The sequence below is a fragment of the Haliotis rufescens genome, unplaced genomic scaffold, assembly GCF_023055435.1.
Source record: "Haliotis rufescens isolate VD_foot unplaced genomic scaffold, xgHalRufe1.0.p SCAF_21, whole genome shotgun sequence".
NCBI classification, from domain to species: Eukaryota; Metazoa; Mollusca; class Gastropoda; order Lepetellida; family Haliotidae; genus Haliotis; species Haliotis rufescens.
The window spans coordinates 3560124-3580049 of NW_025963902.1; the positions used below are offsets into that span (position 1 = coordinate 3560124).

Sequence of the window (19926 nt, forward strand, 5' to 3'; positions counted from 1 at the left end):
CATGGGCACACAGTACACGTAGATATACAGTAGGTCTTACATGGGCACATGGTACACGTAGATATACAGTAGGTCTTACGTGGGTACACAGTACACGTAGATATACAGTAGGTCTTACATGGGCACACAGTACACGTAGATATACAGTAGGTCTTACATGGGCACACAGTACACGTAGATATACAGTAGGTCTTACATGGGCACACAGTACACGTAGATATACAGTAGGTCTTACATGGGCACACAGTACACGTAGATATACAGTAGGTCTTACATGGGCACACAGTACACGTAGACATACAGTAGGTCTTACATGGGCACACAGTACACGTAGATATACAGTAGGTCTTACATGGGCACACGGTACACGGAGATATACAGTAGGTCTTACATGGGCACATGGTACACGTAGATATACAGTAGGTCTTACATGGGCACACAGTACACGTAGATATACAGTAGGTCTTACATGGGCACACAGTACACGGAGATATACAGTAGGTCTTACATGGGCACACAGTACACGTAGATATACAATAGGTCTTACATGGGCACACAGTACACGTAGATATACAGTAGGTCTTACATGGGCACATGGTACACGTAGATATACAGTAGGTCCTAAGCGGGTACACAGTACACGGAGATATACAGTAGGTCTTACATGGGAACACAGTACACGTAGGTATACAATAGGTCTTACATGGGTACACAGTACACGTAGATATACAGTAGGTCTTACATGGGCACACAGTACACGTAGATATACAGTAGGTCTTACATGGGCACACAGTACACGTAGATATACAGTAGGTCTTACATGGGCACATGGTACACGTAGATATACAGTAGGTCTAAAGCGGGCACACAGTACACGTAGATATACAGTAGGTCTTACATGGGCACATGGTACACGTAGACATACAGTAGGTCTTACATGGGCACACAGTACACGTAGATATACAGTAGGTCTTACATGGGCACATGGTACACGTAGATATACAGTAGGTCCTAAGCGGGTACACAGTACACGGAGATATACAGTAGGTCTTACATGGGCACACAGTACACGTAGGTATACAGTAGGTCTTACGTGGGTACACAGTACACGTAGATATACAGTAGGTCTTACATGGGCACACAGTACACGGAGATATACAGTAGGTCTTACATGGGCACACAGTACACGTAGATATACAGTAGGTCTTACATGGGCACATGGTACACGTAGATATACAGTAGGTCTTACATGGGCACACAGTACACGTAGATATACAGTAGGTCTTACATGGGCACACAGTACACGTAGATATACAGTAGGTCTTACATGGGCACACGGTACACGTAGATATACAGTAGGTCTTAAGTGGGTACAGACTACACGTAGATATACAGTAGGTCTAAAGCGGGTACACAGTACACGTAGATATACAGTAGGTCTTACGTGGGTACAGACTACACGTAGATATACAGTAGGTCCTAAGTGGGTACACTATACACGGAGATATACAGTAGGTCTTATGTGGGTACACAGTACACGTAGGTATACAGTAGGTCTTAAGCGGGTACACAGTACACGTAGGTATACAGAAGGTCTTAAGCGGGTACACAGTACACGGAGATATACAGTAGGTCTTACGTGGGTACACACTACACCTAGATATACAGTAGGTCTTACGTGGGTACACACTACAAGTATGTGTACAGTAGGTCTTACGAATGAATGAATTCATTCATTCATTCTATATACTCGTCAGCATAATATATATAGAACAATTGCCCAAAATAACACGGGGCATTGAGGTAGCCTAGTGGTTAAAGTGTTCGCTCGACCCGAGTTCGATTCCCCACATGGGTACAATGTGTGAAGGACATTTCTGAGGTCTCCGCCGTGATATAGCTGGGAAATTGTAAAACAATACTCACTCACCCCCCAAAAAACAACTTCCGGCACAACGATAGTTGGCTAAGTAGATATCAGCCATTGGCAGTTAAATTAATTGCGCACAATAGATGACATAACCAGACCGGAAGTTGACGGTAGCCATTGAGAGGTGGACTGCTTGATGTGATTGGCAGTGTGGCGGACCTTGTGTGTCGTCGGACCTTGGTTAGTTTATGCAGACAATGTATAAATAGTAATAAATCAATGTACTAAATCTTCCTTTGATTACGATTACGTACATCACAGAAGGTGTGGTCCACCGCGAAAGAACGTCTGTCACAGTCTGTCAGCGCAACGCTTGTAGATGTGCGGGGCGTCGCCTAGACTAACATTTAGTCTCTGAAATCCTATATTACACAATATCCTTCTTGACTCTAAAAATAAAAAAATTCCCTATGCTGATTTGGAATAGAGCTAGCTTGAGCTGGCTAGACTTGCTTTTGTATGCATTTCTAGATTATTATTTTTTCATAAAATAAATATATTCCACGGTCATGGTGCAGGACTAGGCGTAACGTCTACAGCCCAGGCATCAACATATAATTTTTTAATTTGACGTTTACACGATATACGGCTTTTCCATTGGACGAGAGGTCGGTCACATGACCGCGAAATTGACGTTCATAAGTGTATGAACGACACAATTTAACACTGACGGACTACTTCCACATTCCTGAGGAAACCCCTGGGAATTCCCTAGCACGAAAACATACATAAGCATTATTTCTGATCATTTAGAACCTTTAATCTTGGTCTCAGCATTTCAGTATACATTGAGAAACGTAAGAGAGCTTGACTGCATGATTGTTCACGAATTTCCTCGCTACGGCTCATCCTAATGAACAAACGAAAAAATGCACATCCAAACTATCGTCAGTATCGACTCGATCTGTGTCTAGGCTGACAGTGACCGTCTACAGCAGAGAATTTACCTTGGTGTCTGTTTGACGCATCTTTAATCACCTTTCAATAATCGGTCAGTTGATCAATGATGACTAACACATGTAACCGCCACAGGTTCATTAACAACTTCGGAAATCCTCCCGTCACGTTTATCGTGTCGGCCATTTTGACGTCTTGTACTTGATGTAAATGTATAACGACGCGCTGTCATTGTGACTGACTTACTGAGGTAGTTCATTACAGACCTTTCTCATCTAATGGGGATATTGTATGAACGCATGTGTTGCGTAAGATGTTTCTGAAGAGCAAGTTCTTCATCCATACGCTCATGTCACCTCTCTTTTTGGGGAACTATTTTATTCCGCGATATAGCTGGTTGTTGTTCGGCTGTCAGTGGAAACAAGAAGTCACACGTACAAAATAAAATTGTGTTAAGATCTTGGCCTACATCCTTTGAGGTAAGAAATTGTGATACAAAATTATAAGAATTGACTTTCACTTTGTGTGAGTTCATTGGAGTATGAGCAAGTTTCGACGTTCATATAGTTTGGCCCTCACTCTATGAAGGTTCATGCTCCATTGAACTCACACAAAGTGAAGGTCAATTCTTAAGAAAACGTCAAACGTTCATGATGCATATTCAGCCACGGTTATTTCTAATATCAGATAAGTAAATTTGAATTAACATTTCTTTTTAATTTAACGATATATTCTATCTAATTCTTCTCCCATTATACACAAAATTCTATATAAATAATCGCTTTATTCCGTTTACCGTTACGATTGGCTTGGCTAAATTGATAAACATGTTACTTCGATGAATAGGGAAAAAATCACAGAAAAAGATCCTACTGCATTCAGATTGTTTCATAACAACAAAATTATCAACAGAGTGAGTGAGTATGGTTTTGCGCCGTTAATAGCAATATTCCAGGAGTATGACGGTGGGGGACCCAAGACATGGGCTTCACACATGTGGAGAATCAAACGCTTTAACGTCTAGGCTAACCCACCGCCCCACTACACGCGCATCTCATGGGTATGTTCTTAGTGAATTGCGGTGCTTTTCAGGACTGGATGGCCAGAGTTTTCAGTAAGTCAGATGTGTTATAAGGACGAATCAATAACATTCACAATCTTACAATAACGGTACATAATATACTGGTTTGAACTGGTAGGAGCTAATGACTAATGACGCAATAACACAGTGCCAGGTCTCAGTCTCGTAAATGACTACCCGCTTGTGAGACGGTCCCTGCAGGAGTGAGTGAGTGAGTGAGTATGATTTTACGCCGCTTTTAGCAATATTCCTGCAATATCACGGCGGGGGACACCAGAAATAAGCTTCACACATTGTACCCATGTCGGGAGTCGAACCCGGGTCTTCGGCGTGACGAGCGAACGCTTAAACCACCAGGTTACCCGACCGCCCCTCCCTGCAAGAGGAGATTAGGCGCAATGGTCATCATACTTTACGCGTTTCACGAGTGATGGAGTGATGGAGGAAAGAAATTTTAGCAACTTTACCTCGAATCAAAATAAAACAGCTCTTGTCTTTGATTGTGATTAATAAACGTCCGAGACGTACTGACGATATGTTTGACTGGGTGCACCAGACCAGAGTGTTGCCGAGTTTCTCTACATCAACATGACAGATTTCGGATTGACGAGGTTTCCCTGTATCACGAGAATTGAGTTTGAGTTAAGTTGTCCTGTATAAAGGTAACCAAGTTCGGTTTAACGAAGTTTCTATGTGTCAGGTGAGTTCTGTTCAACGAGGGTGTTATTTGTTAAACAATGGAGTTCGGTTTAACGGGGTTTCTTTGTATGAAACTAATTATAATGGGGTTTGAGTTCCCAAGGTTCTCTGTACAATTCATCCTTAAATCATACGTTACTAAAAATGTCATTAGCGTTTAACAAGCAACGTGACCATGCAGTGGGAACAATGAACAGAGAGCGGCGTTCAACAAGAAACAACAACAACAACAACATAACAATGAACAATTCACCGATTCCATCATCCCAAGTCTATATTTACAACCATGTTGACATGCTTTGTTTATATGCTTGCAGAATCAAGCACTGAGTCGCAGGCACTGGTACCGACGACAGTAGGCCGAACCGATACTACACGTATATGGAACACTGAAAAGGACATTCTCACGATCTCAACTTTTGGACACCCCGTCGGAACGTTTGGCTAAAATGTTGCGATCTCTCGTTCTTGTCTCTTTGAAACATTGTAAATTATCTTAAAACGTCTAGACGGGTGTCACATTTAGACCCATGGCAAAATCTCGCAGTCTTATGATCTCGGTGTTCAGTAACCAAAAGAGATTGCAGCCGCAACCATGTCCCTCGCGGGTATCCATATCACAGCACGAAAAACTGACTTTATGTATGCCCGAAATATTCCAGAAAACCGGTCAGCCCTGACAACATTTTGTACGTCATCTTGCAGGCGACATCTTGACATATTAAACAAGAGTGAGTGAGTGAGTGAGTATGGTTTTATGCCGCTTTTAGCAATATTCCTGCATTATCACGACGGGGACACCAGAAATGGGCTTCCGACATTGTACCCATATGGTGAATTGAACCCAGGTCTTGTGACGGGTGAACGCTTTAACCACTAGACTCCCCCACCTAGTGAACAAGAACATCTGTAACGTAAAAACATATAACATAATCAGTCTGGCCGAGGAATAACGATGACGCAGTGCATTATTCCAACCCTATGACACGTGGGTTTAACAAGTAAATAAATACATCGTTGTTCATGTCAACGTGTAAATTGAATCTATTTTCGTATTGAGTTGACGTGGCTTGTTATTGATTTTAGGTCAATAATAAATTGATTATTTCTTACTTAGTTGCTCCTTAAATGCTTCACTCGGGATATAGACTAGTCAAATGAGTTAAAGAACACCCGATTTTTTCATATTACTATCATGTCATGACACACTATGACAATTCCAACGAAACAGATTTCATTGGGCGTGAAAGCAAAATAGCTGTGAAAGCTATATGAATGGATCAGTGAAACTCAACGATGACACCAGCTGTTCGCGAAAAGGGTAAACATGTCTTTCCCTACAAGGGGCACCCGCCAACCACACAATTTTCATAAAAACGTTTGTGTTTTTTCCCTGACAACGCACAGCGGTATTCCTGCCTTGCTCGATATTTCGAAACTTCTAATGGTGATGTTTACTAACCAAAAATATCCTAATATAGATTATACCCTAATCTCGAAATTGGGTTAAGTGTAAGAAGATCTTGTAGGTTATGAAATTGTTTAGTTCCAATGTTCATGAACTACCTATAAAACTAATTATATCGCAAAATGTGCCAAAGAACAACTCATTATTAAATGTTATATCTGTGGGAAAAATATGTTTGCGGTTTTGATAATGCTAAGATAAAGATCGTTAACGTTTACCGCCTTGATGAAGGCGACAATAACAGACATGGTGCTGACAAACCAACAGGCAGAGCGAAAATGGGATTCGAACTAAGGTTTATCGTATCCATAATCATTCAACTGTTCAGAGCGAACCCCGGGCACATAGTGTTCTCTTATGTCGGAGCTCGCCCATTAACACAGGTAATACGTACCGATGTAGGTACAATGTAACTTAATCAATATAGCCTACAATAACAGTTCCACGCCCGTTTCAAACTGCGCATCAAGATCCGTCTCATACTTGAGTCATGCTGGGGAGTGGCGTATCACTCCCACTACCCCCGAGATGAGGGGGGCCATTGTTTACCCCACGTCGACGTATTCCCCCGTCTCACGCCCTGTTTACTTAGCTGAGCCCACCTGTAGCGTTCGATTGTTATAACTCGGTGACAAAACAGTTCCAACCTGCCGTGTGTTGTCACGACGAGATGCCGAGACTGGAGCTTCGATCCGGGACATTGTGACACTCACGTATGTATCAAATTATCGAACAATAATACTTTGTCTAAACACATCACCTTCAAGCTGAACTTCAGCAGCCGCATCACGTCGCCATAGTGTCGACCGCTGTGGGAAGTTTAACAATCTTAACACACCTTTCAAACTGTTTGTTGAACAGGTTTACAAAGACAACACTATTCTGTAAGGATAACGTTATGATAAGTACAGTAGTGTACTGCATCCTGTTGATCGTTTATGCAACGTGGAGGCTTTGACTGAATTTGAACAATACAGTATGTATAAGGTTATTACCTATACTGACAGCCAATGGGAGTGTTTCAGTTCCAATTAAATATACAATTCATAATAGTTAATGAACATTTTGCAAAAATTCTAAAGCATTATCGTAATTACTTTTTTCCAAAATTTTCCAATCCTCTCACTCACTCACTCACTCACTCACTCACTCACTCGCTCACTCACTCGCTCACTCGCTCACTCACTCGCTCGCTCGCTCGCTCGCTCATAATAAAATAATGAAATAATGAAATTATTACCTTTTTACCTAATAATTACCTTAATCACACAGAACGAAATCTTCGGCAAATCAAGAATCATATCAGGCAAGATGTTTGTGTCTGTTGTTTTACACCGCACACAACAATCTTCCATTTGACGGCGGCTTGTACATAATCGAGTCTGAACCAGACAATCCAGTGAATGATATTGTGAACAACGATCCACGCCGTCGGGGTACGAAACCATGCCACCAACCACATCATCCAGCCTGACCACCTGATCCATTAAGTCGCCTCTTACGACAAGCGCGGGTTCTTTGCGACCACTTCAAACCCGCAGCCCTCAAGGGGGAGAATATAATGGTTGGTAGAGATATTTCGCACATGCGCCGTCATCAAACATATGCCTTTGTAACGCCTGCATAAAAATACAGTAAACTACGTTTATAACGAACTCGCTTATAACAAGCTGACGGATATAACGAACTGTTGTTTTGGTCAAGGCAATCTGCTGTATATATGCTGCATATATGCTTATAACGAACACGGTTATAACTGACTAAAATTGGCGGTCCCTTTGAGTTCGTTATAACCGTAGTTTACTGTACCATCAATGATGTCGTTGTCGTCACAGACGAATGTGCGATTCCGATTATATCATAAGCAGGCGTTACTAATTACTAACAATTACTAACAAATAGCGATGACACCGGGTGTTTGCGAAAAGTGAGCGTATCCTGCCCCACCGGTGGCACCGGTCACAAACACATGCACGTCAATTATTCACCTGGAAAAACACACGGGAATAGTGAATGGCATGATACATGATTTTTATCACTGATGGGTCAAATTTGGAAATGTCCTCCTTATGTCTAAACGACTTTTGAAAACTTTACGAACAACTTTTGAAGAATCGTATGGCGCTCTTTGAAATCTTTACAGAAAGAGCATTTTCGATTTAATCTCAAAAGTTGTTGAAATGCAGACACCAAAGGCGGGAACTGCGGGATCATTGCTCGGCATAAACAGAAAGTTGACTATTGGAAAGTTGAAGTCATCCCAAGACGAATATACATATATATGTATATACATGAACGTCTCTGAATCTTTATGCATAGATCTAAATATGAAACAGATGAGGCGATTTCACTGATCTCTTTTACTTCAAGTTCAGGCGGGTAAATAAGTGGAAGGGAATCGACTATAATTGAAATATATCATCTATATCCCTGAAGCTTCAGTTAAACTCCTTGGCCAAGTTCCCATGTGTTGGTTTTGCAGAAGTTGTGACTTGTGTGCATAAAGAACAAACGAACAAGTAGGGAGCACAGTTGGCGCCCATGAGGATGCCTACTCCTTGCCTGAATGTCCAATCCCCACATTTCACATTGATGTTCCCAATAACCTTCAGAGGTCATTTTCTGTCATTTTTGACACATTGTCCTGCTCCTTTGACATGTAACTGTATCAATGTCATCATGTTTAGTAGCAAACGACCCAAGGGTTAAGGAATGAAGGGTTCCTTATGGGGTAGTCGTGTACAAAGTCGGAAAATTAAAATGTTTTGACAGAATTGAACCTGGTTCTTTTCTGAGATTGCAAAATTCAAGCCAATCGTTTAAGGTTTTGAGAAGCCACATGGTATTAACTCCACTTGTCTCAAATACGTTCTGTGAATGAAAAGATTGATTGTCTTAAGGATTATGGTTCATCTTTGAGACAGGGATTTGGTGGTACATTTGATGGATCCAGAAAAATGTGCCCTTTGTACGGATTTTATTGGGCTTTGAAATCCAGTACAAAAGAGGAATGGACATATCTTCAGGTTTTAGGGTAAAGCCAAAATTGATTTACTGAAGCGTGGGTTTTGACAGATTTCTTCCTTAGTTAACATACTGGCATTATTTGATGTGTCATCAGTACCAAGCTCTTTGGTCACACAATTAATATATTGATGCTTACATATGATGGTAAACGGTTATTTTAGTCCTCAGTACAAACTGGTCATATGGGGCAACCAAACTGTCGATGACAGTTGGCTGGAACAGAATGGGTCCATTCTGTTTCCTCTTTTTCAGTTTGTGCACACGACCCATGACAACATCCTGGTAAACACCGTTAGCTTGAACTTCAAACGAATTCGGAAACAAAAAGATAGCATCAGTCAACATGAGATGCTTCTCTGATTTTACAATTCGGAGTGATAAGCCGTTGAAATATTTATCCATTTCTTTAAATATGTTTGAAATGATTTTTTTGACACGATCTAATAAAAACAAATTGCACCGTTTGACAAATACACTTGGTCATGGGGTGTTTATTTCAAGCGATCTTAAATGCATGCTTGTCTTCTATCTCAAAATTGTATCATGTGTAGCAGTGTATCAGACAGACAGACAGGCAGACAGAGTGCCTTGGTCCCTCCCATGGAACCACGAGGAGCTACAGAGGAATTAGACACCGTGCTTGGAACACAATCCTTCCCCAAAGCGTCTTTACTCCGACTAGCTTTGTTTGTTTGTTTGCTTGTTGTTTATCGCCGCACTCAGCAATATTCCAGCTATATGACGGCGGTCTGTAAATAATCGAGTCGGAACCAGACAATCCAGTGATTGACATCATTAGCATCGATCCACGCAATTGGGACACGATGACATGCATCAAACCAAGTCAGCGAGCCTGGCCACCATATCCCGTTATCCGCCTCTTACAAGCATAGTCGCCCTTTACGGCAAGCGAGGGTTGCTGAAGACGTTTTCTGTCCCGGATCTTCACGGATCACTCCTACTAACTGACAGGTGTAGCCAGTTTGGTTCTATTGTAATTATATTTCAGTCAAACAGTTGGACTGATTATGTTGGAACAATGTCTTAGTTTCACTGGTCCATTGCCTCCAAGTATGTAACAGAGCGGGAAGAATAGAACCGCTTTAGGCTCAGACTATTTTAAACAGTGTTCGCTTTACATGTTTGATGTCCTTAAAAAATATATGCTCTACGGCAGTTATTGACAAACATGCCGTCTTCAACAACTCCCAGCCCAGTTCCTTAGAATGACATTTCCCGTATGTGGATAGTTCTGAACGCATTTTAATGATAATCATAATCATAACATCCACATGGTGAAACGTTTACAGGCCACAAAAGTAAAACGCATGATTATAGCCGCTTCAAGTCCTGGAAATATGTACCAGAGTAGATACACATAGCGGGACATTGCGCTAATCCTATGAAAACATTAGTTCTATTGTTGAAATCAGATATGCTCTTGCCGGTGCACACATCTCCTTGTGAGAAACACACGATCTTATTTGGTGAACACTTTGTCATGATATTCATCAAACTGGAAAGTAATCATAGAAGGGATATGATTGATCCACCACAACTCCCTCTGGTAAGCCAATCGCCGGGCGTCTTCAAGAGCTACATCCAATCAAATTCTCGTCAGTGAAAACGATGAGCCAATGAGCTGTTGTCGTGTCAGGGAGGGTTCGTTGTGATGTCTTCCTCCTTGATTGACACTGTCGCCATGGTATAATAGAATACACGGGTAGATTGACATTTTCAGAGAGTAAGATTTCAATCTTTAGTCGTGTGTTACCAAGATGCTGGATATGAGGAAAATATTGCTTTTTCTGGCCGGTAGGTGGATTCTTAATAACATTATTACCTTATAATTTTGTAAAAGACAAACATATTATATTAAGGAGATCTCTATGCCTGTATTGTATAATATGTCCTTGAATTGATGGATACATGATGTAATGTTAGGGTATGAGTTCAAAGTTTAATGGGTTTCATCAAAGTGACAAAGTTAAATGTGAAATTTACCATTCAAGAGAATCCTTCTTCTTAAACACAGTCAGGGTATAAACCGCTTTGGTAATGGTGTTTTTTCTATTAATTACTCAATTTGAAGTTTTTGTGCCATCTTTTATCGGACGATATATAATGTTTTAGCTTTGTTCTAGAGGTGGTGTGAGTGGGATTGGCTTTATACCTCTCTGACCAAATGTTTCACGAAAGGCCTTCGAATTGTGCCGTGGTTGTGATTGAAGTCTACGATCTTACACAGTCCTACGTCAACTTGCTTGAACATGGGCTTGAATATTGTTGATGATGTAGTCGGAATTGTACAAACTACTCTGCTTTTGGCAGAATTCTTATGAATATGGAAAGGTTTTGTCGTTTTTTTAACGCCGCGTGAGCAATATCTTGTTCCAGGTACCATGGCGAAACCGCAATAACAGTGAATGAGTGAGGGAGCTAGGTGTCAAGCCGATTTGAATTGTATTCTAGTTATATCACTGCGTGCCGGCTTCATGTGGGAGGAAAGCCCGAAGTGATTCAGGTGTCAGACATTTACCATTTCGGTGAAAACTAGGAACACGGGTATGGTGCTGACAAACCTAGAAACATATTTGGTGCGAACCGGGATTCGAACCCACGATGATAGGTGCCCAAAAGACGCAAGTCCGCACAGCCTTCCAAAATATTCAGTGAAACACAAAGTGTATGATTCCTGCATCTGTTTTTCACTTTATACGGCGCGGCGAAGTACCAGTTCGGCAGTTTTGTCACCATGAATACAAGGTATTTTCATGAAATGATTGTCAATTACTTTTTAAATTTTATTTAAACAGGGTGATTGTAAACAATCTGTTACAGTTCGATCTGAATGTTTGTACGTCAATACCCCATGGACATTCATGCTCACATACGAAAAGACTCGTTGGGATTCCAGGATAGAACTGATCTTCAGTAAACTATGCTTGTAAGAGGCGACAAAATTGAAAGGTGATCAGGCTCAGCACTCATAATATCAACCACGGGTTTGTCTGTACCGAGTATTTGCAGCTCTCTGTGAAGATCCGGGAAGGCCTTCATCATCAGCAACAAATGCTTGCCGTAAGAGGCGACTAACGGGATCGGGTGGTCAGGCTCGCTGACCTGTTTGAGGGATGTCATCGAATCCCAATTGCGTAGATCGATGCTCATGATATCAATTACTGGATTGTCTGGTCCAGACTCGATTATTTACAGCTCGTCGTCATATAGCTGGAGCATTGCTGACTTGGGCGTTACCAGGCATTGTCTCCCTTACTGACATGAGCAGTGAAAGAGTCCAAAGAAAGTGTGGGCGTTTTTATAGATACCTACCCACATACAACCAGGTGTAATTAGAGTCGCGCTTCCTTGATGACCAAATAACAAAAGTATCGAGAGAGGCACTGACGGATAATCTGCTATGTTTTCAAAATCGCCGTGCGGAGTTGTTTCCCTTGGCTTTGCCTAATCCTTGGATAATGGGTTCAATCCCCGAATCGGCGTTAAACCCTACTCACTCACTCACTCATGAACTCGAGAACTCACAAACTCACTCACGAACTCACTCACGAACTCACGAAGCATTGAGACTCCTTTTTGTGTTGGTTCACAGTGATAGCCGTGTGTGCAGCAGTTCCACCAGCCGAGGACTGCTCTCCCGGAGTAAGCAGCTTCCGGCCACATGAAACCGAGTGTGCCAAGTTCTACCAGTGCAATATAAATGTATGGGTGGAGCTGACATGCGGGGAGGGAACGGTTTTCAACCCCATAGCCCAGGTCTGTGATTGGCCATACAACGTGGAGTGCCCATGTGAGTGTTGCTCTTTGGGGGTTGGGGGTTGGGGGTTGGGGGTGGGGGGGTGGGGTGTGTGTGTGTGTGTGTGGGGGGGGGGGGGGGGGGGGTAGGTGTTGGGGGTAGGGGGGGGGTTGGGGGGGTTAGGGGGTGGGGGTGGGGGGTTGGGGTGGGGGGTTTGTGGTGGGGGTGGGTGATGGGGGTGCTGTTAATCGGTTTGAAATCGGGTGCACTGAAAGTCCTGGTAGACCGTTCACAATACATTCGTAGTGCTACGACCGTCGTTAGCAGATCTATGGTAACCGTAGCGCTAACGTCGCGTTGTCGGCCCGATATGTAGACATTTACCATTTCGGTGAAAACTAGGAACACGGGTATGGTGCTGACAAACCTGATATGTAGACAAACCGCGTTGATATGCCGAATCGTAGACAAACACAGACACACATGAACCAATGGAGATCCGGGTTGGAATTGGTCTTGAGCAACCCATGCTTGTCGTAAGAGGCGACTATGTTTGTCATAAGAGGCGACTATGTTTGTCGTAAGAGGCGACTATGTTTATCGCAAGAGGCAAGTCATAAGAGGCGGCTGTGCTTGTCGTAAGAGGCGACTATGCTTGTCATAAGAGGCGACTATGCTTCTCGTAAGAGGCGACTGTGCTTCTCGTAAGCTAACGGGATCGGGTAGTCAGGCTCGCTGACTTGGATGATGCATGTCATCGTGTCCCAATGACGTAGATTTATGCTCATGATGTCAATCACTGAATTTTCTTACCCTGACTACATTATATGCAGACCTCAGTCATAAATGTGAGTGCGGCGTTAAACAACAAACAAACAAGAACAGTACCTGAGTGTAGACAAGGTAAAACCAACCAAGGTTTTGATACTCTTGGTTGACAAGCCAAATCAAGTCTTAGTTATGTGTTTCTGGAAACCTTGCCTGTTTTATAACACGTCAGTGCATCACTGGGTATTATAAATACATATATTTTCTAATACATTTGTGTCGTTTCAGCCCCATCCGACCCGACAGACGGTAAAGTATTCACTTCCAAACTGAATATCTCTTGAATCATTTAGAAGTGATTTTGTAATTGAAAGATTTTGTAATTGATTTTAAAAATATATTTTAATTCATGGATTCTTGTTGCTATACCTCACCAATAGCGCCCTAAAAATCTATTTGGTAGCAGAATTACGTCAGTGTGGAAAAAAACAAACAGAATTCTTTTATGAGATGTACTTTTGTTTTGGTAGGAAAATATTTTGGGGGTTTGAATGAAGGATGGAAAGATTATAGATTGATCGATATTGAACACAAGTGATCGATATTTCAGCTTGCAGCACGGCTCCGTGTAAGAACGGAGGATCGTGCGCGACGTCCGGCAACACCTACGTCTGCACCTGTCTGCCAAACTACATGGGCAACAACTGCGAGACTCCTACAACGACCGGTACATTACTCCCATATATTCCACTAAGCTACATTATGTGCCGATTTTCTACAAGCAATCAGCAGCTTATGAAGTTTATTTGTTTTATTTTCTGGGTTTTTGTTGTTGTTTTTTTGGCTCTGTTTTGTTCCCAATACAAATGAGCTTTTCTGTTCCCAGCTACAAAACGAAACCATTGACCTACTATTCATAAGTATTAATTACAATGTCACTATTTCTACCCCGAGTGCACAGATGCACGTTGGTAATCCGATTGGTCACGTTACACTGTGTGGTTAAACGTCCTTGAGTTTTAAGTTACATGGGAGAAAGTGTTTTTCGTTGGTCGCCCTTTGAACGATAGGGGTGGGGGTTCACTTGGTTGCGAGCCTCAAGATGAACGAAATAGCCTTGGTTCTGAGGAGGTGCGAGTGGTCTATAAGTACATATATGAACATACATTGAAACATCTGTTAAAATGTCCGCATTAGCACATTTTCAGATGAATGAATCACATGCACGTAGAAATGTTCCCGTACTTATCTATAGGCGTTCTTATCAATAGCCATCCGGGAAGCGGGGCTGCCGGATGAACAGTTACATTGTGTGGTTTGTCCAAAATATATAAAAGAATTGACAACGTTCACTGAGAGATGATGAGCTAACATTGCTTCGTGTGGCGTTCCATGTGACGGTGTCCAGATTATCGAGGTTCAATTGTGCCTTGTTGTCAGCTTGTCGATACCTTGTGGACAAAATCATGAACAATTATCAAACAATTTTTGGTTGATGTTAAAAGTTGTTTTTTTTGTATCTCGGTAACAATTTGTGGAAGTATGATAGCAAGGTTTCGCCAGCTTATCAGCCTGTTGGTGGCTTGAAAACAACTTTTTCGAATTTTCATCTGAATAACCTGCTGAATGTTGTTGCGGCAGTGACGTGTACATCATGCGAAGGTTCCCGGGAGGAACATGTATTGCAGGCAGGAAACACCCTCAAATAAATAAGTATAACTGAACAGTCATTGTAATTTTCACACTAATTATCTATTACTTTGAAAGTAAATTCGCAAGTCTTTAAACCACGTACCAGAGTGCCTTGCCTTCAATATTTATTGGGTAAATAAAAATATTCACGTCTGGAATTGTCCCCCATCAAACGCTTACGGTGCTTTGTTGTCAGCTTGTCGATACCTTGTCGACAAATTCTTAAACAATTGTTTAACATTTTTTGGTTGATGTGAAAAGCTTTTTGATATCTTGGTAAAAATATGTTGAAGTATGAATGCAAGTTTTTGCCAGCTTATCAGCTTGTTGGTAGCTTGGAAACAGCTTGTTGAAGTATGGTAGCAAGTTTTTGCCAGCTTATCAGCTTGTTGGTGGCTTGGAAACAGCTTGTTGAAGTATGATAGCAAGTTTTTGCCAGCTTATCAGCTTGTTGGTGGCTTGGAAACAGCTTGTTGAAGTATGGTAGCAAGTTTTTGCCAGCTATTCAGCTTGTTGGTAGCTTGGAAACAGCTTGTTGAAGTTAGGTAGCAAGTTTTTGCCAGCTTATCAGCTTGTTGGTGGCTTGGAAACAGCTTGTTGAAGTATGGTAGCAAGTTTTTGCCAGCTATTCAGCTTGTTGGTAGCTTGGAAACAGCTTGTTGAAGTATGGTAGCAAGTTTTTGCCAGCTTATCAGCTTGTTGGTGGCTTGGAAACAGCTTGTTGAAGTATGGTAGCAAGTTTTTGCCAGCTTATCAGCTTGTTGGTGGCTTGGAAACAGCTTGTTGAAGTATGGTAGCAAGTTTTTGCCAGCTATTCAGCTTGTTGGTAGCTTGTTGTTGCTTGATGACAGCTTCTTGGTTTGCTTGACGGCGTCGTTACAGATACCTGCATGGAGGACGACCGGGAGTCGCTCAACGATCTGCAGTGTGCATTGTTCAGACGGTGTGTTGGCGGAGTGTGGGTGGACTACAGGTGTCCAGAAAACTCACGGTTTAACCCACAGTGGAAAGACTGCTTTCTGCCATCTCAGTACCCCTGCCCAACAAGTAAGTATGGAGCCAGTAGCCCGCCCGAGCAACATCGTGGCATGAACTAGCTGGTGCATTCTCGTAACTCTGAACACATCTTCCCGAGGCAAGCGTGTCAACGAGCTTACATCAAAGCCTAGTTTCTACCCTTAACACGTCAAGGCCACTTTTCTCGCCTCGACCCTGGCGCCACCTCGCGTAGATCACGAGTTGTGCCCCTTTTAATGAAAACACGATATCCAATCAGATCGCTGTTCTTATCTCGTATAGCTTCACAAAGATGGCGACTACCATAGGCGATGACCTAGTCGATCAGATAACGAAAACATTCGCGGTTTCATCGCTGACACAAAAAATAGGCAATCGTTGGGAGGTAAAAAGATGAGAGAAGACGGCGGTAAATCATTCTCAAGGTGTACGAAGGTGTACCAGTCATGAATTGATTGATTTTGATCTCTAATTGGACTATCGATATGTCTGATAATCCAATCATATTTAGCTCAGGATGTGGTGGTGGGTGAGTTCGGTTTTACGCCGCTTTTAGCAATATTCAGCAATATCACGGCGGGGGACACCAGAAATGGGCTTCACTTTAGCCCAGGAAAGTGAGCTTGATGTGGCAACGGTTGAAACAAGACTTTGATAATAAGGCTGGTGGACGCTCTTGCCTCGGGAAGATGGTCTGAACAATGCACATTGTTTCAAGTCATAAATGGAGATCTGGACCGGAAAGGTATAAAATCCCTCGTTTCAGTTTGACAAAGGCTTGCAGTCGTACGAACATTTTAAATATGTGCTAAAGTGAGTGAGTGAGTATGGTTTTACGCCGCTTTTAGCAATATTTCAGCAATATCACGGCGGAGGACATAAGAAATGGGCTTCGTACATTGTAACCATGTCCGGGTCTTCGGCGTGACGAGCGAACGCTTTAACTAGAAGGCTACCCGACCGCCCCTGAGCTTAGGAAAGAAAGTCGAGAGTATCGATGTTGTATGAACTATCACAGGTCAAATTGATGTGAATCATGTATGTCTGAACCCGCTACAGTATTCCGGAATAACGTTTGAGTCTGATTATCGTTGCCATTGAACAATTCCGTAACTGTGCCCACAATTACTGTAACGGACAGTTCTGTCTATGTGACTCTACCCATCATGCATCTCGTTCTTCCAGTTCCGTGTGACTCTAACCCCTGTCTAAATGGCGGCGCCTGCACCAACTCCGGGACTACCTTCACCTGCACGTGTCCCGACACCCACGAGGGTGACACCTGCGAAACCCCCGTTACATGTGAGTCAATCTGTACACGTGAGTCAATCTGTACATGTGACATTCTGTACACGTGAGTCAATCTGTACACGTGAGTCAATCTGTACATGTGACAATCTGTACACGTGAGTCAATCTGTACACGTAAGTCAATCTGTACACGTGAGTCAATCTCTACGCGTGAGTCAATCTGTACATGTGAGTCAATCTGTACGCGTGAGTCAATTTATACAGTGAGTCAATCTGTACACGTGAGTCAATCTGTACATGTGAGTCAATCTATACATGTGAGTCAATCTATACACGTGAGTCAGTCTGTACACGTGAGTCAGTCGGTACACGTGAGTCAATCTGTACACGTAAGTCAATCTGTACACGTGAGTCAATCTGTACACGTGAGTCAATCTGTACACGTAAGTCAATCTGCACACGTGAGTCATCCTGCCTGCACGATTCGAACCGAATTTATTCATTCGGAATTTAAAGTAACTGATAGTTTTAAAAAGGATTACTATTTTTGCTAAATTCCATGCACTTCGAATGTAACACCAAATGTTTCCGTGTCTAATATAGGACGTTATACACCCATATTTGATGGTGGTTAAAACACAAAAAGGTTATTCGATGGTGATGTATTTGATACGGGTGTCACAGTTGTGTTTTGGGCCTTAGGTTTGCAGTATTTCAGCGACTGTTTTCAGCGTATTAACGTTTTGATAACGTTCATGATTTTTTGGTCAACTTCAATTTTCAAGTCTATACTTTCATTTGTCCGGACGTTTATATGCATGCATAACTTCATGTACAGACGATGCAATAGTACATGCTCATATTTCCCATTTTGATGTGAATGAATTCATATTAATGTGTTTAATTTTTCTTATTTTTTAGCCGACCCAGGAGGTATAGTATACGCGGTTTTCATTTTTTTGTAAAAAGCATGTACCAACATCAACAAGAACATGGCATGTATACAAATCTTATCAAAGCATATACATACCTAGAGATAGTTATGGAGAAAATATTTCCACAGCTTCCTTTAATAATATGTATTATAAGGTTTGTCCTTTAAATTTAAGTAGTATAAATGAAGGCTAATTTTCGTCAAGCATCATATAATCAAACTCGAAAGTCCAATGTGCTCATTTTAAAAAAAGAAGAAGAAAGAGTAAGTTCACTTCAGTTTTACGTCAAATCAGAGATTCGGTTGCAAGCATCAAACGAATGAAAATAGCTTTCGTTTAGGAAGGCGCGGTTGGTCCAAAAGTTTAAAGGTCGCTGTGTAGAGTTACGTCCCGTAGCCGTGTCAGGATCCGATCAGTAGTTTCAAGCCCTGATTCACTCCGATTATGAGCAGGGTCTATCAGCAACAGATATACCTGCTGATGGATTCAGCCAATTGTTAAGACCTAAAAAATATTCCCGACATTCTAAGACACGGCGCAATAGAACTGAAAGGCTGCGACAAATCCAACACACTCACTCACTCTGCGTTCCAGGAGCCTGCAGCACCTCCGACCCCTACCAGGCCAACCCCAACGACTGCAGCAAATTCTACGCCTGCGTCAACAACTTCTTGGTGGAGTTTACCTGCCCCACAGTGACTCCATCCTTCAATGAAGCGACCGGGTCATGCGACTTCGTATACAACGTTCAATGCGGTAGGTGTTCGCCATGTTCTCTTGTTTCATATTCGGCTAAATTCAGAAACAGAATTTCGGAACTCTTACACGGAAGCTTCACCATTACAGTACTATATTAATTTCCAAATGCGCACATTAGTATATATCGTAATGCTGGTTGCGGCGCTCGTACGCATTGAAGAAACTGCGCAGAAACAAAGGTACAGATTGCGTCACACGGCTGCAGCTCATCTGAATGTGTAGCCTCACGCGGCTTTGAATCCTTTATTCCGACTTTGATTAGCGCTTTTTAAGTAACCAGAAAGTGCCGCCATGTTTTTACTCATGTGTACTAACGACGTTGTATTTGTCTATACAAAACCATTACAGTTGACAGGTAATAGCTATAATTGTGCTTCTCAAAGCTGTAAATACAAGTGCCAACTTTGAGATAAGGAGGCCAATACCATAGTGAAGTCACAACTGGCACCGAGTCCAAGGTTCGAGATAACCCTATGTACTTTCATCTCGAATTCGGGGTAAGCGGGCAAATGTATATGTATTTATACGGTGAAGCGGTCGGGACCGGAGAATTGGTCCGAGATAAGGAAACATTCGAGATAACTGAGTTCGAGATAACGAGGTTCGAGTGCATAGTACTGGTAGTACCTAAGTACCTGAGTGTCAG

The 19926-nt window shown here is 42.2% G+C and overlaps 1 protein-coding gene across 1 annotated transcript in view; it reads left to right on the forward strand.

The window, feature by feature from the left end:
• Positions 1–10814: 10814 nt before the first annotated feature.
• Positions 10815–19926, forward strand: part of LOC124133415 (fibropellin-1-like) — a 46625-nt gene continuing 37513 nt past the window's right edge. Inside the window, exons 1-8 of the mRNA XM_048401307.1 lie at positions 10815–10917; positions 12716–12913; positions 13916–13936; positions 14238–14354; positions 16202–16366; positions 17522–17638; positions 18508–18519; positions 19116–19277. Of these exons, the coding sequence (XP_048257264.1) occupies positions 10881–10917; positions 12716–12913; positions 13916–13936; positions 14238–14354; positions 16202–16366; positions 17522–17638; positions 18508–18519; positions 19116–19277 (829 nt within the window). The 5' untranslated portion in view covers positions 10815–10880. The remainder of the gene's footprint in view (positions 10918–12715; positions 12914–13915; positions 13937–14237; positions 14355–16201; positions 16367–17521; positions 17639–18507; positions 18520–19115; positions 19278–19926) is intronic.